Here is a 24,503-nt window from a genome sequence, read left to right on the forward strand (position 1 = left end):
AGCTACAGTATCATTCGGGTCTGAAATATTGGACGCGGACTCCATCACATTGAATACACCCAGTCAAGAAATCCAACAGGCTGTCAGCCTGTCAGCTTGTCGGCTATACGTTATTTTGGCTTGTAAGTCTGTCAGCCTGTAAGTCTGTCAGCCTGTAAGTCTGTCAGCCTGTAAGTATGTCAGCCTGTAAGCCTGTCAGCCTGTAAGTCTGTCAGTTTGTAAGTCTGTCAGTTTGTAAGCCTGGCGGCCTGTAAGTCTGCTGGTACCTACTATTGGCTGCCTCCGCCAGAGGCAACATTCTCCGACGATCGCATTGAGCGATAGCTTCACTTTCGCGAGATTTCACGATTCAGCCGTCACGATTCTTGCATTTACCCGATACTTGTGTGCAGCTGTCCATTGTTGATCCTCGCAAAAGTGAAACTACCTCTGGAAGTGATCTTCTGAGAATACATCCCTATAGTGGTCTGTGTACCAAGCATGCTTGACTACGCTGATAGTTGCTGTATAGAAAATACACCTTTGATTGATCATTTCAAAGTTTTATTACAGAGTAATACACCCGGCCTTAATAGTACTAGCATATTCATATATATCTAATACAGTTGAATCCCGCCACAATGAATACCACTACAACAAAATTTCCAGGACAACGAATAATTCTTAATTCCCCGTCAGTATCCCATAGAAATTATAGCCCCAAGTTTCTCTGCACGAGCCATTTTTGGTGAGCGTTTCCGCTTCAAAGAAATTTTCGCAGTCAAAATCAAAACCAGAACAAGTGTTATAGGCAAAAGTTTAGGTTAAATCCAAAGCCGTAGTAAACACGAAATCATGCGATTGCACTTTCGCCATTTTGGGTTTTTTTTTACGTGGTCGCGTCACTCGCAGCGTGTCTCTTCGACGACGAGCTTTCATCCATGCGTGGGACGAGATGTCAACGCAAAACCCTTTTCCTCAAGCAGAAAGCTGAAATCATCACCCAAGCTGTGAGCGGAAGGAAGGAAGTGGCAATCGCTGAAGACTATGGGATTCCGGCCAGTTCGCTGTGTACGATTCTAGGAAATAAGGACAGCGTAAAAAAAAGGCACTTGCTTCAGGCACATCTTCCAAGCACAAAAAGGTGACGCGGCCCCTCCATGAAGAGCTGGACAAGGCGGTGCATGCGTGGTTTGTTGAAGTACGAGGCAAGAACGTCCTCCTCAATAGAAGCATCGTCCAGCAAAAAGCCTTGAACCACGCCTGCCTACTCGGCATTGACGATTTTAAAGCCAGCGTTGGCTGGCTGAACTGTTTCAAGGTCCTCCATAACATCATCGGAAAAGTAATGTGCAGCAAATCGATGTCCGCAGACGTTGACGGAGCTTGGAAGGTGAGCAATGTGGCCGGCATTTTAAGCAACTTCATGCCGGCAAACATCTACAATGCCAATGAGACCGGGCTATTCTTCGAGATGTTGCCGGCCAGGATGCTCGACATTAAGGGGCAGCGCTGTCACGGCGGCAAACAGCAAAAACTGTGTGACGGTGCTGCTTTGCACAAACATGGATGGCTCTGACAAGCGTCCTCCATTAGTCATTGGAAAAGTGCCAAGCCGCACTGTTTCAAGGGATCCCGTAGCCTACCTGTGCAGTACAGGGCGAACAACAAGTCACGGACGACCCGCGCTATTTTCACAGAGTGGGTGGTGGCATTCGACCGCAACATGAAGCGGCAGGACCATAAAGTTTGCTTGCTTCTGGACAATTGTTCAGCCCATCACTCCGAAGAAGTCAAGCTCACTAACACGGAGCTGATGTTTTCCCCGACAAATTGCACATCTGTCCTACACCCTCTCGACCAGGGTGTGATTCTGAGCCTGAAGCGCGCTTACCGCGGGAGGTTAATTCAGCGGCTGCTCTTCAACAGTAAAACCGGCCAAGACACGAAGGTGGACATGTACAGTCGCGGACAGAATAAAATGGACCACGGCGAAGGCGGCCGGAGCGGCTGCGGGGGCGGCGCTGCTATCGCGCTTCGTGCGCTCCCGACGAGAGTACCCAGAGTGACGTGAAACTTTTCCTCCGCACCCTCGCTCTCGCGCTGGCGCTTGTCGCGCTTGATAAATTTCTAGTGCCACGTTCGGCTCCTCTGCTGCTGACGGTCGGGACGAAGGGGCGCGTGAATCGCCGGTAGTTCAGCACTTAGCGCTGTCGCGCAGTAGCGGATGGCCGCAGCCCATCAAAGCGCCGCGCTGTGAAGGAACCAAATTTGCAGTTGCGGACGCAATGAAATGAGCCATGGCTTCGGGCGAAAAATGCGAACCAGTGCCAACAAGTGAAGGCGCCTGATACGTGTTGAGACGTCTGCGCTTGCATGCGCGTCCCTTTTAGTTCGTCGCATTATCTCCTGCGAATAAACCCTAACAGTGCGAGATAGCATGGGCAAATATAAAGAGTGGGTCGCGCACCGTCATTCCAACAGCCTATCACGCACGGATAATTTGGAGTCTAGTGGACGAGACGCCGCAGTTATCATTTGACTACGCGGTATCGTGGTCCCGCGACAGAAAAAAGAAATGTATAGGGACTGTGGCTTTATGGTGGCACACGTCAGCAACAGCGCGAGCTGGGCGCAGAGAGCAGTGCACCCCCGACAACCCGTTCCGGCAGCGCAACAGACGTTGCGGCGCTGTAGCGGTGTCACCTCGCGCTGCGCCCTAGGATTAAATAGCGCTAAGCCGATGTTAGAGGTCTGGAGAGGCTGCGAACTAAAAGGGACGCGCATGCAAGAGCAGACGTCTCAACACGTATCAGGCGCCTTCACTTGTTGGCACTGCATGGTTCGCGTTTTTCGCTCCAAGCCATGGCTCATTTCATTGCGTCCGCGACTGTAAATCGCCGACAAAAGAAAAACATCGAGTTTGGTTCCTTCACAGCGCGGCGCTTCGATGGGCTGCGGCCGTCCGCTACTGCGCGACAGCGCTAAGTGCTGAACTACTGGCGATTCATGCGCCCCTTCGTCCCGACCGTCAGCAGCAGAGGAGCCGAACGTGGCACTAGAAATTTATCAAGCGCGACAAGCGCCAGCGCGAGAGCGAGGGTGCGGAGGAGAAGTTTGACGTCACTCTGGGTACTCTCGTCGGGAGCGCACGAAGCGCGATAGCAGCGCCTCCCCCGCAGCCGCTCCGGCCGCCTTCGCCGTGGTCCATTTTATTCTGTCCGCGACTGTACGTGGCACTGCAAATCATGTCTGCTGCCTGGAACACACTGGGTCACTCAATAATTGCAAACTGTTTTAGGCACCCGGATTTGCCGAAGATCTATCCTTAGACTCTGACGTAGTAGTTCTGCGGAAACCCGCAAGGTGGAGAGAAGTAATGAATAAAGGGAAAATGAGACATCCACCTGTTCGTAGCAATTGCTACAAAGGAAACCCAAACGGGTTCCTAGAAAGAAAAGCCTCATAGTTGAAGAAAAAGTCCCTGACCAGGACGAATTTTTCTTCAACTATGAGGCTTTTCTTTTGAGGAACCCGTATGGGTTTCCTTTGCAGCAATTGCTACGAACAGGTGGGTGTCTCATTTTCCCTTTATTCATTATCCTTAGACTCTGCTAGCGCAACACCGACGAAGAGGCGTCAGCGGCACTGGGGATCACGGCCGCCTGGAAAACACTGGAAAAGATGGGAAACGTGTTGCCTGATCTCGAGCTTGATGAATACATCGGTGTTGACGATTGTGCTATAGTTCATGAAGAGGTGAATGATGAGAGATTATCAGAGGCGCCTGCAATGATGAAGACTCTTCTGATGTCGAAGATGACGTACAGGATGTGCCTGCTGAGGCAACTGCCTCACAGGTGATAGACGCTTTCGATGTAATCAAGAATTTTGTTGATGTCCGTGAAGACGATGTCGCGATGGGTCTGCAGACTGAATGTGAAAATCACGTGACAGCACTACTCACCGTGAAGCGCAAGCAAGCCAAGCTTACAGATTTTTGGCATTAGAAGTTTTTGCTGCTGCTTGGGCAATTATTTCTGCGTTTCGTATCAAATTTCTGTGATAACGAAGAACGAATTTTTTTTTCGGGCACCGTAAATTTCGTTGTAGCGGGATTCAAGTGCATATATAAGTCCCCCTTTTCTTTTTGAAGCGGTCGCAAGCACGGGCTCCCACGTACCAAGATGTGAAATCAGCTTTACTTCGCTGGATGCAGAAAGCAAACGCAGCCCACCTTCCCGTCAATGGGACGATACTGCGGGAGATGGCCAGCGACTTGGCTCTACAACTTCGGCACGATGAGTTCAAGTGTAGCAACGGATGGTTCAGCAGTTTTTAAGAGCGCAATAATTTGACCTTCGCAGCAGTCTGTGGCGAGAGCGGCAGCGCAAACAAGAGGGTCATCGACGCCTGGAAGGAACACACGTTAGCTCCATTGCTTAGCGAGTATGGTACAGACGATGTGTACAACCTTGACAAGGCAGTCCTTTTTTACAAGATGCTGCAAACGTTTGCAGTGAAGGACACCGCGGTCAAGGGTCAAAAGCAGGGCAAGGAACGAATCATTGTTCTGTTCGGTGCGAACATGTGTGGCAAACACAAGCTGCCGCTACTTGTAGTTGGAAAGAGTGGGAAGCCTCGCTGCTTTGAAAATGCACGGCTGCCGCCAAGAGATGAGCTTATCATACCGGCACAGCAAGAAAGCTTGGGTCACAGGCGCAATATCTGAAGATTATGTTCGGCAGGTTGGCCGCAAGTTCGCGGCCACAGGCAGGAATGTACTCTTCTTTGTTGATAATTGCCCAGCGCATGGCGTCATGCCACACCTGAAAGTTGTCCGGATGGTATTTCTTCCTCCGAACACCACGTCGATCGCGTAGCCAATGGACCAAGGCGTCATTTAACACACAAGGAAGATTTACCGCCACCACCTGCTCGAGCGCATGCTCCTTTGCTTCGACAACGGCAAGGAGTACTCTATCGACCTCCTCGGGGCCACTTGTGTTATTGTGTATGCATGGAGGCAAGTGGAACCCACTTTGGTCATGCGGTGTTTTGAACACGATGGCTTCTCGAAGGAAAGCACCGTCGATGCTGATGCTGACTATTCACGTGCACTTGATGAAGAAGGAGCTGAGTATTGTGACCACATCAATGCACTCTGCGCAGAGATAGCGAATCCTTTGCTTCGACAACGGCAAGGAGTACTCTATCGACCTCCTCGGGGCCACTTGTGTTATTGTGTATGCATGGAGGCAAGTGGAACCCACTTTGGTCATGCGGTGTTTTGAACACGATGGCTTCTCGAAGGAAAGCACCGTCGATGCTGATGCTGACTATTCACGTGCACTTGATGAAGAAGGAGCTGAGTATTGTGACCACATCAATGCACTCTGCGCAGAGATAGCGAATCCAGTGCAGTTGGCTTCGCCGCGTATCTGAACTTTGAAAAAGATCGACAAACATGCTACTCAGATTTGGAGTGTGAAGCTACCGCTGATGCGGCCAATGTGCGATCACAGCGACAACGGCGGCGCTAACGAGCCCTTCCGAGCACCCGCTCTCGGGGAAGTTATCGGATCGCTGAACGTTATCCGCAGTTTTGTTGAGTGCTACTGTGGAAATTCTCAAATGCTGCATGTAGTTGGCCAACTGGAAGTAACATGACCCTTGGAGCCTAGAACTACAGGACGCGGCAAACCGAATTCGAACATTTTTTTGCAGTCCCAATGACTTCAAATTAACGAGGCGTACCATTATCATTGAAAAGGAAGGTATACAATCAGTGCATTTTATCGGTGATGACATTTGGGGCAGACTTGGAAACTGACAAAGAAGCTTGAAAACAAGTTAAGGACTGCGCAAAGAGCGATGGAACGAAGAATGCTAGGCATAACTTTGAGACAGAAAGAGAGTGGTTTGGATCAGAGAGCTAACGGGTATAGACGACATTCTAATTGACATGAAGAGAAAAAAATAGCACTGGGCAGGTCATGTAATGAATAGAGTAGATAACTGTTGGACCATTAGGGTGACAGAATGGGTACCTAGAAAAGGGAAGTGCAGTAGAGGATGACAGAAGACTAGGTGGTGCGACAAAATGAGGAAATTTGCGGGTGCCAGTTGGAATCAGCTGGTGCTGGACAGGGATAATTGGAGATCGCGGAGAGAGGCCTTCGTCCTGCAGTTGACATAAAATAGGCTGATGATGACTGTACAAGGTCTGCCCCAAAAGTTTGTGCAGTTCATGCCACCATACTCTCTGCTGCATTTTCGCTGACTCACTTGTGCAGTGAGTTAGCAAAAATGCAGCAGAGGGTGTGGTGGCATGAACTGCACAAACTTTTGAGGCGGGCTTTGTAGCTGCATCAGCGGCACTACTTCCTTTGTGCATCAGCAAGTTTTTGCGCCAGGTGCCTGCGCACACTGTTCATTCTTTTTTTCTCATCTTTTGGCGTCACATCGCTGCCCATGAATATCCGGAGGAGGCCTGCACAAGAAAATCAATCACGGCTATAAAAGTAATGAAAGCAGCTAAACAAATATTTCCAGCATAACACTGCAAGTTCCCAACAGTATACCCAAGGTTCAAGGAAATATTTTATCATAGCTACGTTTTCAAGATAGCAACAAAATTACAGGCTACTTCATGCCTGTTCATTTGCATGCCTCAAATTCTTTTTAGAGCTTCAACATGAAATATTTCAGTAGCAGGTTAGCGCAACACAGTGCTTTAGCACAACAGCTTCGCTGTTACTGTGGCCTTTCGTGTTTGCCATCTATAGATGAGCAGAACAATTAGCTAATGCACACAGCTGGCAGCCGTCAGAGCCAGTAAGGATAAGGGGTAATGATAGGCTAAAGTATTCTGATCAGCGTAGCGGCTCTCAATTGTGAACACTTAGGCTTGTTGGTTTATCGTCTTCCAGAAAGTAGCGAAATTACACAAAAGTAGCACTCCTATAGATATGCAATCTCCTTTGCTGATGTAATTTCACTGCGCTTATAAAACTGTCAATACTCAAGCACACTGGATAGTGATGCTATGTTTGTGCACAAAGCACTACATCCATAGACCAAAAAATTTTAATTTATTCAGAATGAAGCAGACAATTACCACAACTGAATGGGAAATAATAGCAGACATGTTTTTTAATGTTTCTGTTACGTGAAATTTCAATGGAAATGAGTCACTAGTGAATGTTTTCTGTATAAATACCATTTTCAATAGCAAGACGCCCACTACTATGAGGAGTTATTAAGGATTTCAGTTTCAGTTTGTTTGTTATAGGATGGCACATCAATGCAGATTAAGCACACTGTTTTGCGAAGCAGAGCACCACCTTCAGTGATTGTATCAAAAAATACTGCTGCTACATTTTTTTCATTGGACAGTATGTTCAATTGTGCATACTTTTTAGGGATGACAGCTTCTGTGGTGTTCCAGCTTGTCTGGCCTCCGTCCTCCCCATGGACTGCGACTTGTTCGACAGGGTTCCTGCAACGCTTCTGTTCCGGAGTTCATACGGCGTCCAGTAAATTGTAGAAGCCATGCGGCAAAACATAGAGTCAGACGACGCCCGGAACAGTGTCCCCCATGCTGCCTTGTCGATCCATTTGCCGGATCCAGCATACATCTGCAATATATAATCATACATACATAGCTCGTAGCTGAGGGGTTTTATACTGGAATATATACACTGTATTTTCTCAACTCTGCAGTTTCCTGGCATTTTGGCACATTTATTTGTGTCATTTGGACCAATACCTGCAAGAGCGAAACTAAGTTATCCAGTAAAATTTTTATAAATCTTTTAGACCCTCCTACATAAAGATCTCCTAGGCATCAGTAGCAATCACTAAACTTGGAAAACTGACAATGATCTGCTAGAATATTCACTGCTACAGCTTGACGAAATCACTGAAATCTACCTAGACATTGGGTAGCCCAATTTCAAATATGTTCCATGTGATATCTGCACAACCACTCTTTTCCACAGGTTACTCTGTGCGGTCACTAGATGCAAAATAGAAATCTGCACCAGCAGTGCGATCCAAGGACTGCATGATTACATAATTATGTTAATGTACACAAACAACAAAGAACTTCATGTGCACTGTGATGTTCATGTAAAAAGAGGATTAGGTTTTCGAGCCCTATTCTCGAGACGCTCTACGGAGCACAATGCACCATCTGACTTATAGTAGAAGTAGTTTCAATTTGTATGCTTATTTCTTCGGTGTGGCAGCGATATTTTAATTAGCTTGGAAGACACAGGAGTTTGAAAGTGAAAATGGCTATCTCCACAAGCATCGGGCACACTTTATGATGGCCTAGTTAAAGAAGCCATCAGGCTAATCACACAAGCAGCTGTTTGTTTCCTTCTGCTCACTATTCCATTGCTGTCATTTGTGCACTCTCTTAATTTCACAAGCACCAGCAAATCCAGATGATCTGCAAACACTTCACCTACATTGGTACACATTGAGAGCAACCATTGTTGTGCTTCCATGGGACACTGTTCGACACAAGAAATTGTGAGAATAGTGCTAAGCAACAACAAACCCAACAACAAAAATAAAGCATTTATGTGAGACAAAAGTGCAGAGGGAAGCACATACCAAGATCAGATATTCTACTTCGGCACCCAAGCCAACCAAAAGTGGTTACAGTAGTGTGCTGTAAGCTGACCCCTTTTCATTTATTTTAATATGCCTGTGGTGTGGCAAGCTGATGAGGATGGCGCCGAGGGTGTGACTATGTGCTTGGCCGGTTGCGAATTGTGACCATGATGCTGTGCAGCATAGCTGATTGACATAAGCCGCCTATATACAAATTTATAAGAGGAAGACACTGCCTGCTAAGGAAGCCTTCCCCAGAGATGCTGACACACAGATGTTGAGCTAGTGAATAAGAATCATGTGGCAACAGCATTCAAGAACTGTCTCCTTGTCCTTGAACCATACTTGAACGTACATCGCTATCATTCAAAGTGGCATGACATGCCAGCCTGAGCCACTTGACGTCTGCATCAACAAGCGTTTTGAGGACTGCCTGCGGAAATACTTTGCGATGTGGTTGACTGATGAAGCGTGTAAGCTAACAGCAAAGGTTGTATCAAATACACACCACTAGAGCAAGTGGCGAGCTGGGTCACTGCAGCATGGGCCAACATGCCACGAAGCTTGATTGCATGTTTTCAAGGAGCGCAGCATCTAAAGTGCTCTAGATGGCACCAAATATAGTGTGCTCTATGTGCTGACAGAGATAAGGTAAGCAACAAAGCTAGCAGCAATGACGACATCACATGAGCTGGGGCAGGTTCGCGGTTAATAAATGCTGTTTGCATTTTGTGTCTGTCGTTCTTTCTTTTGTCCGGCTTCCATTCAAGAAAAGCGCTTGGGCTTTAGACCTTCAGGTGTTAACTTAGAAGCGAGTCTGGTTTAGATGAATAAATGTGGTACCCGGCCATAGATCTAGTTCATAGATCATACACAGTTACATACACCCGAAAAGAAAAAACAAAAGGTGCAAGAATCAGTAAATTTCTTACACATTCTGAAATGTATGAGCACCTTTAGCACCCAAATGTAACACGGAGCCTTAAAGAACAGTTCTGTGACGTAAAAATTACCTTTCCATCATCTCTTGAGGATCCGATTACTATATCGAGGGCCTCTTCTTCAGGGAAGAGGTCGATGTCAGCTGCAAAGAAAAATGTACAACTTTTCCTTGAATTGCCAGGTTTGATACTTCAAAAGCAATATAGACGAGTTCCATGCTAATGAAAGAGCACGAGGTAACCATTACACAATACCAAGGAATAGAAACCAAAAATATCAGTTGCCAAGAACATTGTGTGGGACAGGCTGCACACTGGTACCTTGCAAACATGACCAGTGCAATGGCACTGCAATCTTTAGTGCATAGGTAACTATTTCTGCCTAAACTCAAGGGAATCAGGTATGAATATATGAAAAGTGTGAATATTCACGCACCCCTAACTACAATTAATGTGAAACAAAATAGTTTCCTACCGAAGTCATTTGGCACCATGCCTGGCATCTCGTTGCATAAGCCATCTTCAGGCACTGAAAAATTAATGTTGAAATCAGTTTTACAATATCGTAAAATCTAGAATTGCTCGAACTTTATATGGCATCTTTCTCTTAAAACACCATACCATGCAACCCATTTCCTTTATATTATATACAGTACATAATAATAATAATAATATATAACCACAGTTGCTTGTCATGTTCTGGTTCTGTTACTTCACATACACCTTCAAATTTGAGAAAAATACACTCCACTTTTACCGGGTGGTCTGTGGTAGTGTTTTTCAGGTGAACTGCTACGTTCTGTCAAAAACAGAATTCAGTTTCGTGTGCCCACCGTATCTAAATTATTTAGTCAAGAAAAAAAAGGAAAATAACCCGCTTCTATTCCGTTAAATTTTGGACATGACCGGGCATAATGCTAGCATGAGTAGGCATCAGTGACATCATAAGCGCAAATGTGAAATACTGCAAATGCATCATGAGCACCTGTAGGCACAAGTGAATCTGTAAGGTAGTAGCAGTGAGTAAGCACGGAACTAGAAAAAAATTTGTGCTTGGAAGTGAACAGTGCTGTATAAAGAAATACAGTCTTACTATGCTATTGTGCAAAGCTGCAGTTATAATTTTTTAATTTCACAATAAAATGAGAGCAGACATGAAAGTGCAACTTGAAGACGGAGCCACACGAGAATGCCTCATTACCTGGCTCTGGTGTCCAAGCCCTTGAAGTGCTCTGCACTTGTGTGCAACTTGTAGCTGCAGCAAGAAATTTGTTAGGTGACTGAACTGCCACGACTGCTGACAATATGTCCTGAAAGATGTAATGAACTGCCACAGAGAAAAATGATCCTTACTAGGCTCTGACAAGCAGTCCACTGCACTTGGCTGGCCTGGAGCTGGGGCAAGAGTGGTTCCTGATGACAAAAGTGCAATTACCGCTCACATTATCTTCTGAAAGATTCACTGAACTGCCACAGAGAAAAATTATTCTTACTGGGCTCTGACAAGTAGCCAACTGATGGTGGCTGCACAATCGTAGCCGGGGCAGCAGTGGTTCCTGAAGGTAAAACTTAATGACCACTCACATATGTGATATTCTCAAAGGTTCAACAACAAGACCACAAGGAAAATGTATCCTTACTGGGCTCTGCAGGAAAAATGGTACGGCGCGGCTGAACCAGCGGTGTGGCATCTGTGGTTCCAAGAGATAAAACAAAAATATCCAAATTTAGGTGACAGATATGATTGAACGAGTCACGCACCAGACTGTAAAAATATATAAAAATGCCAATGGCTAAAAACAAAGTGGCACTTTGTGCTAGTTGCATCAAATAAAAATGTGAAGTCAAACTTGTGGCCAAACAAGCAGTTCGTGCCATCTGCCAGTTGCCATCAAAGACAGGAGCGCATATCATGGTGATAAAGCATGAATCAGAATAATCATTATCTGTTATGCTCTTCTTCCCCTTCGCCCCCAGTACACCCATGCCTTCTACGTGCCATTTGCATGAATAGCACACAGAACAGGGAAGGTATAGAGGGTGCTTTTATGAAGACTTCTAGCATTATTTAAAAATCGCCATTATGAATAAAGGGAGAGCTCTTATGAGGTTGTAATTTTTTGAGAAAGCCCAGGTGACACAAGCCCATAAAGATAAGTTGTCATCCTTCAAATGGCTGTGGTCATTGAAAATAGCTTCTTAATGTATTCCACTTCTCATCAGTCACACTGCATTTTACAGACCCTAGAAAGTCGCATTATGGAGTGTTTCCCAAGAGCGAGCAGCTGTAAGGAAAATTTTTAGGCAGCTAACCGGCTGAAAATTTGAATTTTTATTATCTTACATATTGAAACAGAGCATGCTCATAATTTCAATTACAATTTTTTCCTAAACTATATAAACAAAAGCCAAGTCAAGACTTTTGTACTATGACAGAAATATTAAGCTAACAAAAATGACACATTTCCACACTATACAACTTACCGGTGGCTCCTTGTCCTTCTCTTGGTCCTGGAGGACCTGCCACCACCGAAACACCCAATGAGGTAGCATAGATAATCTTGCTCTCTGAAAATTTGGCAATACATCATGCTACAGATGATTGGATTGCTTCCACAGAATAGAATGTCATTTGGTACAGTTGGCAGTGACCTACAGTAGACAAGAACATGTAGCTACCAATTTGCTAATACAGCTTCAGAAGCATTTTAATGAGTATGCAAGAACAAAATTTTATTTAGGAATGGAACGTACACATGCAGACACACTAGAAAGCAAACAAACTTGCTCGTTGACTGAGGTTTCTCCACTATCCACATTAGCTTACAATAGTCTGAAATATTTCAAGTATTGCAATATTAGAAAAGACAAAGAGGTTCAAAAAGTACCTCACCTTCACGAAGTTTTTGTTATTCTTCTCTTGTTTTTTTGCATACGCACTCAATCATACTTCATGTGATACAAATTCACTGTTACGTTTGGCTAATACTGCACAATACAGCTCCATCTCCTTTCATTAATCAATCGGAAACACTTCAAAGATCTGCTGAAACAAGCCCACAAATTTTACTTTATTTACTGTGATGCCCTAGCAGTTATTTCAAGACTGAAAAATTACGAACTAATGGCAAGAGGAATAGGTAAATGTGGGTGTTGCCAAGGCCTTTTAAAGATATGACTAATTCCCATCAGTAGATGAGTGAAAATTACAGGCCTAGATTAACTAACAACCAGACATACTTAAGATGGTTAGGATACTAAAACTAAAGGGCTAGTGATGCGAGCAGTATGAGCCAACTCTTACGGGCTCACTTGGGACGAACTTCTGCTTGGTCGAAACAAAACCAGCACAATCATCAAAATATCGATTAATGCAATGGCACCACATTATACATATAATGAACATTCTTGGACCCAGATTGTTTACAGCAAACATGTGTCCACAAGGGGGCCATGTAAGACATTGCCATGATGCAACGTGGCAACCGGAGTCAAGATAACGCTGGCCTTGCCAAGTATATAAATGTGTGGGCTTTTCCAGAGCATTGCTTCAGTTCAGTTGCAGCTTTCCATGTACATTTTAGACGAGCTACCCTATTCCAGCTAATGGCAGCTGCTGCCAGGGAGTATCCATGGCAGAGACTGGTTGAGGACTATTACTTGGCAACACATTGTGTGATATAATTTAGTTGCAGTGCTTTAGCGAGAGTGCTTCGTTATGCTGCATTAAGGTATATGCAGAGCACGATTTCCATGCAGAAGTGTGCGATCACACCAACAGATTGCTAATTGAGTACTGCTGCTGAATGCATCAATTCTCTGTCATCTTCTACTTTCACTCAAGTATATTTAATTCCACCTTCAGCAAACATGAGCGCTTACTCACCACTTGCGAAGACTTTTGATGCCAAAGCGTCTTGCAAGCTTACCACCTTTTCTTTCAAACTTCTCCGCTCCTCACCGGCGTCTTTTTTTGCATCCTGGAGCTGCTTTCTCAATTCTGCAATTTCTTTCTTGCACTTGGCAAGTTCTTCAAGAACAGCACAGCCTTGGTCGCACCATGTGCACTGCACATCCTGTTGCAGGCATGCACCTTCGATTTCTGCTAGCAGTTCTTTTTCCGCACTTCGCTGAACCTCAGCTCTCATATTTTTGGTTGCCTGTGTGGTCTGCTGTTGTAAACAAAATCAGCTTTAAGAACATGGCAAGAACACAACAGAACTCATTTTAAGATCGCTTCAGTGCAATCTCGCAAATGTAAAACACACAGTACATGCACAAAACATGCTTATATGATAATTTAAGACAAAACTTTGCAGTTGAACAAAAATTTGTCCAGCTCCCAGATTTGAATCCCAAACCAAGATAAATCTTTAGGGCACAGCTCTTAGGCGCCTGTTCCTGCAGCAAGCGTCAGCATTGTCACTTGTAACTAAGCTAACGAGCACAATGAAAGAAGGAATGCGGAACGCCGCAGGGCATGAAAGAAGTGAGGAGCAAAGCGGAGAGGAGGGTGCAGCAGAACCATGAGGCAGAAAGTGGAGGAGGGTATGGTGAAAGCATGAGAAGCAGTTTGGCAACGATAACTACAAAATGGTGTCAGAGTAGCATGCGTCATCTGGGAGATCTGGCGGTGGTGGCGGCGGCTGTGAATCGCACCCACGCGCTGGCTCTCATGATCTGAAGATTGGCGAAGTCGTGCCACACTTGGCCCCATTTGCAACAGGCCACACGAGACAGATTGTCTGTCAGCCAATATATTCCAAAATGAAAACACACACAGAGTTGCACTCAAATTTCGAATTAGGGAGCATCGCAATTGAATTTTTTTCAGCTGCAAATTTTCATTTTAACCTATAATTCAAGAACAATGAAGCCTTCTGTCTGTGTTCCTGTTGGCGGTTTCTGCACAGAGGGGTGCTTTAAGATCATTCACACATGTGCAAAGCATGGCTTCCTCCAAGCTGTCATTGAATTTGCTCTTGAGCTTCTACATGCTAGCCACGTGGTTAGCTCGGTTGAGCAATCACCCCGGAAAAGCGGTGGTTGTGTGTTTAACCCTGGACAAGGACTAATTTTCTTCTCCTGTGAAGCCTTATTTGAATCTACAGAATGCATGACAGCACAGAAATTCACTTTCATACATCACAAATAAAAAGATGTACTGAAACTTAAGCATGCTTCAATCTTATTAGAAGGAATTTAGCGCATGCCAAGCTTCCCTGAAAACGCAATGCAGTGAAGTACAGTGGTACCTCAGTTTATAAGTCTAATTCCGTAACTCGGGTAGCATCTGAATTGATCACGGATTGAACCACAGTTTCCCATAGGAAACAATGTAAATGTGGTTATTCTATTCACACTCAAGGGATCTTTAAAAAATTGCAGACTTCTAACGCCATGCAGCATAGTCAAGAATTGTACTATTAAATTTCCTGAGCATTTATCATTTTCTTTAAGTTTATTGCCATGTGGTGGCAATATTAAGCACACAGAGGTATACGCACCATATACAGTACTGAACAGAAAGGTATATTTTGCATTTGGGTTCTGTGATGTAAACTGCTCAGAATGTTGGTGCTGTGTTATGCCGGACCGCTAGCATACAACAACGGTCTCTTGAACATGTACTGCCATTGTACTTTACTCACACAGCCCAGCCAGCCCACCATGTCAATAATTTGTGTATTCCAATAATGTACTGCAAGAAAACAATACCACACAGTAGTCAAGATATGTGTGCACTGGTGAGAGAAACATTATTGATAGGCGAGAGGTTAGCCACACAAAAGGCTTAGTATGCTACTACACGTTTAATATATAATGAGATCAAAAAATGCGAGAAAAGAAAAATGCACACGCATTAACTTACACAAACTCTGAAGGGAGCGGCAGTGAGCCCCTTGATGTCAACTAAGTGGAAAGTGGAGCTTGTAACACCACCAATAACCAAAATGTTATCCATTTTTGTGGTGCAGCCAAATGGACAGATATCAATAACATTTCGTTTATTTTGGGTGCCATAAAGCTCCCCTTTTCTCCATGTTCATTTTATGATGCTCATTGCTACCCATTTCAGAGTTCCTACAAGAGTAGATGCATGTGCATATTTTTCTTTCTTGTTATATTCATCCAAGATAGGCTGGCTCCTGCACCTGCCGGTCAAAAAGAAATATTATGGGGTTTTACGCGGCAAAACAACTTTCTGATTATGAGGCATGCCGTAGTGAAGGACTCCGGAAATTTCAACCATCTGTGGTTCTTCAACATGCAGCTAAATAAATCTAAGTACACGGGTGTTTTCGCATCTTGCTCCCATCGAAATGCGGCTGCCGTGGCCGGGATTTGTGCTCAGCAGCCCAACGCCATAGCCACTGAGCAACCACGGCGGGTGCACCTGCTGGTCACTTTGAATAAGAACAACAAAGTCCGTAGTCGTATGCGTGCTCTCAGAGTATAAACGATTATTAAAAGAATGTTTTGCCAAAGTCTCACTTGTTAACTTTGTCAATGTATTGAACCTGTAGTATCATTCCACACCTTTTGTTCGCCTAATCTTTCCACCCATCATTGAAATTTCTCTCGCCAGCACACACATATTTTAACTACCGGTTGATATTACGATTTCCTTGTGATAAATTCTTGGACTACACAAATTACGTACACAGCCATGTGGTGTGAATAAAGCATGACAGAAGTGTGTGTTCAAGAGACCTATTGCCGTAGGTTAACAGTGTGGCATAATGCAGCCCCAACATTCTGAGCAGTTTAGCTCACTGGACACAAATGCGAAATATATATTTTTGTTTACGGCTGTACCCTGAGCAGAGCAGACCCTGTGATCACGAAGATGGCAGGCATTTCGCAGCTGTGACCACATGTGAGCGACGTCAGTTTCAGTTATGATTTATCAGATTATTGTATGTACACCTGAGCATAATGTCTAATCATGATTTCAATTTGGAGGATAAAAACTTGCAAGAAAGCGCAGACCATTGTTAGCTGCTCAATGGCCGATGACATGAGTTCATACAATATAAAACATGTCAACCGTATATCCCCAAGTGCAGTCAGTGAGCCTGATCAACGACCATAGTAGCAATGTGGGCTTGTTGGTATGGCATCTTGGCGGGAGTGTTCTAGCGTGGATAAGACTGGACAGTGGACACAAGAACACACGCAGTACACACACAGCGCTACACAAAGTGCTGCATGTGCCTTTTGTGTGTCATCTTGTACCCAGTCTTATTCGAATAAGCGCTAGAACACTCGCACGATGATGATGATTTATTGCCATCCCACCTGAAACAAGGCGGTGACAGCCCAGCTGGCTTGAGTTAATCAGGTATGCTATATTTTTTCTCCTTCCTCAAAACTTCTCCATCTACCCTGCACCGCTATCCATGTCTGTAATGGATCCATTCATATCAACCTCTTCCCTGCCTTTTTTCCACCAATAATCTAAACGTCTTTCGCTTATCTCAACTGCTAACAAGCTGATGCTCCCTTCCACTCTAAGTACCAGCGCTTCTGGAAGGTGGACCTTACCTACGACTCTCATTGGGTGAATCCCTTCGGATAACCATGTCAAGAGCCTGATCAACACTTTCTTGTGCTGAAGCTGGCAAACTAAGCTGTACCAATGCTGCATGCATAAATACAAGTACGTGTACTGTAAAAAGAACAAAGAGGTGGTAGACAGTGGACTAGCTTCATTTCCAGAGACAATACTTTCGTACAGTCCCGTTTGTCACTTGAGGCAAGTTTCATCAACAAAGGTAAGCTTTTCGAAATGGTGCTGGTAGTGAACAAGGGCATTCATGAATTGAGGTAACACTGTACAATGTTTAAATGACAGCATATTGAGGATTTTTTATGAAAATGAACAAAGCACAAGGAAACAGGTGTTGGGTATTTAGTTATCTATGCTGAAAATCACAAGAAACAGTGTGTGTGAGGATGTAATATATGCTCTACATGATGTCCTCTGCAGAGCTCATTTCCCTAGAACAAAGGCGCAATGTTCTTGTAAGGCCTTCAACAAGCCTAACTTGTTTAGAAAACGCTAGCAAGTAGCAACATTCTTTCGCTCATAAAACATAGCCACATGACCCAAATCAGTAGCAACATATCAAACTAAAATCCTGTTAACTATAAGTTGTCATACCTTTCTTTTGGCCCTCTTCTTTCCCTTCTCCAATGAAACTACAGGCTTTCTTAGCCTTTTGGTCATGTGCACTCTCATGTCTTCTTCGGTCTCTGCATTGCATTTAACAAAGTATTACAAAGCTGACAGTGCTGACAGACAGCAGTGCTAGGCGAGAAACATGAAAGGGTCGTAATGACAAATTTGGCCAGCATACTAGTTCCTCTGCCATTACTCTCGCTTCATCTTCTCATAATTCCAAAGCATTTGCAAGCGTGGCTCCCACGTCCACTGCATGACAGTTATCTGTTCAAGCAGTGGACAGGTGTCATCACATCCCACTAAATATCGAATCAATGAACACTACTTAGGCCCAAAATTAAGTGTCGACACAAAAATTATGTTGGTAACTGACAAAAGCACACATTTGCGCTGATGGCTCCTGCGAAGCGGTATCCGCATTGGCGCCTGAGGCAGGGCGTGCTGCACCCACTCCCCATTTCTTAACGCTGACCCTTTCAGGCATGTTGCAGACAGCCCGAGACTGTCATCAAAGCCATACCCGAGAGATACGTCTCGGGCGGACCTGTGTGCAGTCGCATCGAAACCCGTAAACCTCGTTACGAGATTCCGTCGGCCGTTTGCTAAACTACTGCACAGTGAGCGGGACAAAGCACAAGCTGCTTAAGATTAAATCGTTCGAAAGGCGCGTCGTATAAGCTTAAGGTATGCTTAATAAGGAATGTGTGGTACTTACTAGCCATGTGCAGCACTCTGGCCTTATAATAGCCTCCCGACGTGGTGCCGTCTCCATTCCACCACACGTCGTGGCGGACAGTGGGATCAAAATCCGCGATATTTTGAGGTTGAAAATTTTGCACTGCGGTGTGCTCGAGAACCGCAGTGGTCATATCTACTTCGTACTCTACTAAGACGAACATCTCGACTAAGGATATACAGAATTTGCTCAACAAACACAAAGCAACACAGTCGTATCCGCATGCGTATCCGTCAAGATGACACTGTGTACTCTATGGATATGGATTGGCATGCGACTTCGACAGGACCATAGCACAAACAAAATAAGAATAATGCTGTAAAACAGCAGCGGGCTCAAAGTTGTACAGAAGCTTAATGATAACAATTTTCATAACTTCATTAGGCGTAAGCATTCATAAAATGACCTCGTAACTCATATGAAAGTAACTGTAACTGCGTTTCAAAAACATGGGTTATATTTAAGCAAGAAATCCACAACGTCACATGAATTACCCTAAAATGGTCTGTTATATCTAGAGCATTGGGAGCGATATTCTGCGAAAAATAAGACATATATAGGGTCAACAGCACACGGTCAGTGCTGATTTCAAAAAAAAATCATTTCCTTCTAATGTTACAATAACGCAGCACAGGTATCGCGAACACAAGAGCTGCATGCATGTGCGTCCACAGAAAGGCTGCATTCGAAACGATATGTAGCAATTTCTGCCGCAAACCATTAAAGGAATACTGATCGCCATGACGCTACAAATATGATGATCCAAGCTTGTCCATATATTTATCAGATCATGCAAAATGACACCGCCGAAACAAGGAAATCTGAAACAGCTTGATTCTTTTCAGAAACAGGTAATCATGCATGCAATTTAATTAACGACGCATCAGCATTTCTGCTCAAGGAAAACTGAATACAGCTTGCATGCACCAAATCTTAGAAAAAACGGGCACTGAAATAAAGATCATAAATGCCATAGATTTCTCAAGAACCACAATCATACAAATATAATTTGTTTGGCAAGGTTCTGGTTGAGGTTGCAGAAGTCGCTGGGTGTGATGGCGCATAACCAGCGCCTAAAGGGAACTCAGCGTCACAAGTCGGTGGCTGATACACACACACACATATATATATACATACATATATATATATATATATATATGTGTGTGTGTGTGTGTGTGTGTGTGTGTGTAATGTTTCATTATTCCGTATGGCAGCGCCTCTAGGACACCAAAGTGGCAACGGGGGCACCGAAGCCAGAACCCGCACATGGTCCATGGGTTGGGGCTCGCCAGGGCCCACGAGCCGCCCTGCTTCGAGCATTGATCCTCCCGCTTTACGTAATCGCAGGTGCTCTATAAGGCTTCCGTTTGCCGGTTACATGTGCCCTCCTGTTACTTGTAAAAAAATGAAATATATCGTTGAGAGAATATAGCCGCACGCAGCTTCTACAATACGGATCAGAGTTTTGATGGCTAATTGGCTGTGGTTTACTGAACGTGTAGGCTGTGCACGCTGCTTTTACAAATGTGCTGCAACACCAATATGTGGTAGCACTGCGCGCAAAATATGCAGGGACGTCGATTATGCTTGTATCAGTTGACAAAGCACAAAATAAAGTTAATCTAGCCACTTGCTTGTCTGACATACGTGCATGTGCTTGATAATTCACGAGCAAGCACGAGTAAAATTAAGATATAGAATCTTCTCGGCTGCGATATTCAGAATCTCTCTTCCGGATCCTTTGTCGTTTTGCACTAGCTTGGTCAGAGCGAATCTTGTGCTAGCATAACCAACCTTATAAGAAACAGAAGGACAAATGGGCGTTTACCCTTTCGCTATCCCATCAGTAAAACATTCAATCAGTCATTCATTCGTATAAGCATGCGTGCGTTCCATGTTTTTTACGTGTATGTGTATGCCGCAACCCTTCAAGGCGGTTTTCCGAACCCTTTATTTATAAGGTGATTCACAATAAACAGGCAACTAATCAGTTCGTCATTTTTCTTGAACAATGCTTGCACTAGGTCACTCTAGCCATGTCTAGTGTTTCTAGCTTTAACCAAAGTTACGGGTATGGTTAAGCAGTTACAAATTTTCATAGCGGCCGATGTGCAGGCTCCGAGTCGCATTTCAAGCAGTAACATTTTTGCTTACGAATTGTTTGGCTGTAATTACGGCCAGCAAACAAATGGACTTTTTTTGCATTTTTAGTGGCATAATGTACTTTACAATCTAATCGTTAACATTTGACGTTGGCTTGGCATCATGTGATTTCGCCAGCAGAACGTGATTCTGACCACTCACACGAAGCCAAGCTATAGCCAAGCTAACAGTTGAGATCGTGCGTCGTGTGTGAATTCAGTGTTGCGCCATTGCTTACGCTTACATTGTCACATTGGACTGCCTCGCGGTGTTCGCGACAGCGAAAAGTTTGGGCTTTCGAACTTTTAGCAATGTACCAAAATCAGCGGAAACGCTACAGGCAGTACCTGCAATCGGACTCGAACGTTGAAGTGCCACGGCAAACTCGAGAGTACGTGCTGAAAAGAGCCAAGTCATCCACTGCTGCAAGTCAGGTACGTGTCGTTGTAACTTTCAGTATTCCAATCTGCGATTAACAAAAAGCAGTAATGAGTTTTACTGCAAGAGGGGCAAACTGTAACGCGTCATAGACGTCGGTCTGCTTTCCGAGCCATTTGTCCAAAAAACGCTGTCTTGAGTGCTGCCCCACATATCGATCGGTCTCGACGCGAGGAAAGCGAGAATTGTTTCGTGCTGGTACTCCATCGGGATGCGCACGTTTCGTCTGAGTGCGGTTACAGCCAAGGAGGTTTCGTTACAACGTGCCCCGATCGAGTCACGGTTGCCGCCGCACATAACTTTAGCGATCAGTTTTCTCTCAGAACGAAGTTCAAGAGGTATCCTAATCGTGTAGCTACTGTATTGTTTACAAATTTCAGTATCAGTTATTACTGACATTGAATTATGCAATTTTACTGACTTGTTAATTCAGTGGCTTGGAGGGAGACATACTTTAATGCGCTGTGCTGCATGTGATGAATGTTTTCTGCAACTGCTGGCAGGATAACTTCTTTCCTTTTTTTTCTATGCAGTATTAGGCATCTATACTAATTGAAATTGATTTTTGTGAGATTGAGCATGTAGACACATTGCAACGCTTCTATTTCAATAACCCAGTGAAATATTAGTTCTTTAAGGAGCATTGTTGTGGTAGGCATTACTGTGAGTACGACAAACTATGTGCAGAGTTGAATACTTGGACACATGGATATTGCATCTGCATGGTTTAACTTTTAAACATGGTACAATAGCTCGCTACATGTAGCAAGCCATGTTTAGCGGATTTCCTCTTGACGTCCACATTGGTTGCTATAAAGTGCAGGAAGGGTGTGATGATGCTCATGAAACAATGTGACTTAGACAGCAACGGGAGATGCTACAAAAACACAATACTTGGTTACATTGGCATCACTTCTCGGCACATAATTGGCTGTCATAATTACTTCTGACCCTTGTGCTTAGACCTAAGCTGACCTGCTATGCCGTGCCAACACTATTTGTAAATACAAGGCACGGTGCTTGCAAAAAGGACTTGGCCAGAGGTGGCTGATGACAGAATAGGCGAATTCCTAGGGAGCACATTTTCACAGGGTTTCGTTAACTGAGGTAGGGTTGGTAAACTGAGGTAAAATTCTGCAAACATTGCTATTTGTAAAGAGAAACATTCTCGAATGGAGAGACCCTTACACCTTGCTACTCCTTGGGACGTACACTGTCGCACCTATAATTCAATTAAATATGTATGTAAAACAACACGGTTCTTGTTTGCACTGAATTTTAATCAATGAACTGGCTTTGCACAGGAGAGGTAATCTTACTCTTACCACTATGCCCTATGTATGTGTCTTGTGAATGCGACACTTGTTTTGTCAGTGTTATCCCTAGAAGATAAAATTTATTTGTTTGCTCTTTCAGGTGAATCTGGCAAACCTGAGCAGCCCTTCCGCGGATGTCACTAACATTGATCCCAACGTGAATGAAGCAGATGATCTTGGGCAGAGTGATCTTGCTTCTGACATTTATGCTCGTGAAAGCACAAGTGCCTGCGTCAGCAACGTAGAAGGCACTAACGAATCTGCAAGTGAAATAGGCAGTAGGGATGAATGCAGTTCTGCCTTCGAGTTGAACAATGATGATGATGCAGAAAGTGAACCAGAGAATGCTGCTGAAGGACGCGAACATGAAGCCCTTGAAGATGATGAGTTTGACATGTACTTCACAAAGCTTTCAGAGGAGTACCTTCGAAACCAGACAACAACAAAAGCACAGGCTCTTCTCCTTGTGCTAGCATATGTTTTTACTTCTGGCCTCACATGGACACAACTACAAGGGCTTCTTACTTTAATAAATGCTCTGTTTGGGGTGCAAGTTGTGCCATGCTCCACATATTCTGTGAGGAGGCTGTGGAAGAACAGAAAAGAAGCATTAAGGATCCACCTATACTGCCAGAACTGTCATCAATATCTGGGAAAGTACAGTGATGTCAAAGGTGAAGACACCATCACTTGTGCTTCTTGCAGCAGTGAGAAGAAGCTGCAACATTTAATGAATTCTGCAAGTTTTTTCCTAATGTTTAACATTAAGCAGCAGCTTCTGGTGCTATTGAAACAGGTTGTCAGTACCTTGCTTTCCAATTTGCAGAAGATTGCATCTGTTGCTCATGTGTCGGGTGTCTACTGTGACATCACGGATGGCATTCTTTACCGCAGTGTTAGAAAGCAGAACACGACATGGAGCGACATCACTTTGACCATGAACACTAATGGGGTGCCTGTGTTCGATGCAAGTAAAAAGTCTATATGGCCAATCCAAGTGATGGTTAATGAACTGCCAGTTTTAACTCGGTGGCAAAATGTGCTAATTTCAGGTGTGTGGTATTCACATGTTCACCCACCTATGCACCTCTTCATGAAACAGTTTGTTGAAGTCAACTGCATCGGAAAGCTGGTGTGGTGAAACGCTGGAAGAACTATTGAGTCAGCAGTGCATGTTATTGTGTGTTGTGTGGACTCCCCAGCAAGAGCCGCTATCCTGAACAGGAAGCAGTACAACGGGTATTTTGGGTGCAGCTGGTGCTTGGAGCAAGGCATCACTATAGATGGTAAGTGAACTCAGTTAAACAGCAAACAGCTATTGTCAAGTCTATGAGAAAAACGGTGTGTGCTCTTTGCTTATGCATACTAGTATGCTTCGAATGTATTGGGCACAAATGAAAACACGCTGTCAAGAAAGCTTTGTGGGTTGCATGTTTCTCTGATCTTTGTTTTAGTGCATGCGCTGCACATTTGAAGAATACCAAATAGCTCTTGTCAAATCTCCTTACTGTATTTAACATACACAGCAAGGTTTGTAGTAATTAACAAAGCTATCCCCGTACCATACTGCTTTTTGTTTTCTTTGGTGCATGAGCAGCCTTGGCTGACTATGCCTGATGTATCTTATATTGACTGCATACTTTTTATACTATTTTATAATGCAATTATGCGGTCACTAACCTTCGGTCATTTTCCCACTAATTATTTTAACCTTTGTTGCAAATCTGACAATTTTAATACCTTAATGATGTCGCATTTGTCATTGGCAAACAGCAGCTAAGGGGTGTGCCTGCATGTGATGACAAGTTTGTGCAGAAGGTGTGCTTAGCAGGATACTGCAGAAGAAGTACAGAAAGCTTTTCGAAGTTGGCTGACTGCTGTACTTATAGATCTAGAAAACAGCAATACAAACATGAAAAACAGCGAAACTATTTGAAGCTTGGACTAAATTATGGCAGTTCAGCTCACATGCATCACCTTTCAGTGCAATTTTTTTTCTCTCTTTTAAAAACTGGCAAAAAATTCTGCTGTCGAATGGAAAGAAAAAAAAAAGTAAGGAGACACTGATTTTAGTGTTGCCATAGGGCGAGTGTTTTTTCTCATTCAAGGTCAGTAGCATAAAAGGCAAGCACAAATTC

At 44.2% G+C, this 24,503-nt stretch overlaps 2 protein-coding genes across 2 annotated transcripts in view; one reads left to right on the forward strand and one right to left on the reverse strand.

Moving 5' to 3' along the window:
- LOC139052424 (uncharacterized) overlaps positions 1–4,711 on the forward strand; it is a 30,146-nt gene extending 25,435 nt beyond the window's left edge. Inside the window, exon 3 of the mRNA XM_070529519.1 lies at positions 4,347–4,711. Coding sequence (XP_070385620.1) covers positions 4,347–4,711 — 365 coding nt within the window. The remainder of the gene's footprint in view (positions 1–4,346) is intronic.
- A 5,282-nt stretch (positions 4,712–9,993) lies between these two features.
- On the reverse strand, positions 9,994–13,521 carry LOC135915734 (uncharacterized). Its single transcript, XM_065448856.2, has 7 exons — positions 13,432–13,521; positions 12,030–12,113; positions 11,186–11,236; positions 11,039–11,101; positions 10,899–10,958; positions 10,747–10,800; positions 9,994–10,074 (listed from the first exon to the last, which is right to left on the reverse strand). Exons 2-7 carry the CDS (start codon positions 12,096–12,098, stop codon positions 9,994–9,996), a joined length of 378 nt encoding a protein of 125 aa, XP_065304928.1. The 5' UTR covers positions 12,099–12,113; positions 13,432–13,521.
- Positions 13,522–24,503: the final 10,982 nt, after the last annotated feature.

Source organism: Dermacentor albipictus, unplaced genomic scaffold (genome assembly GCF_038994185.2).
Source record: "Dermacentor albipictus isolate Rhodes 1998 colony unplaced genomic scaffold, USDA_Dalb.pri_finalv2 scaffold_22, whole genome shotgun sequence".
Lineage (NCBI taxonomy): Eukaryota > Metazoa > Arthropoda > Arachnida > Ixodida > Ixodidae > Dermacentor > Dermacentor albipictus.

What these genes read in the sequence shown, in the direction of transcription:
- LOC135915734 (XM_065448856.2), bottom strand. Translation starts at nt 12,098, where the DNA reads ATGCTACCTCATTGGGTGTTTCGGTGGTGGCAGGTCCTCCAGGACCAA. An exon ending in AGAAGGACAAGGAGCCACCG is followed by an intron (nt 11,237 to 12,029) that starts GTAAGTTGTATA and finishes TTGGAACCACAG; the next exon opens with ATGCCACACCGCTGGTTCAG. An exon ending in CATTTTTCCTGCAGAGCCCA is followed by an intron (nt 11,102 to 11,185) that starts GTAAGGATACAT and finishes TTTTACCTTCAG; the next exon opens with GAACCACTGCTGCCCCGGCT.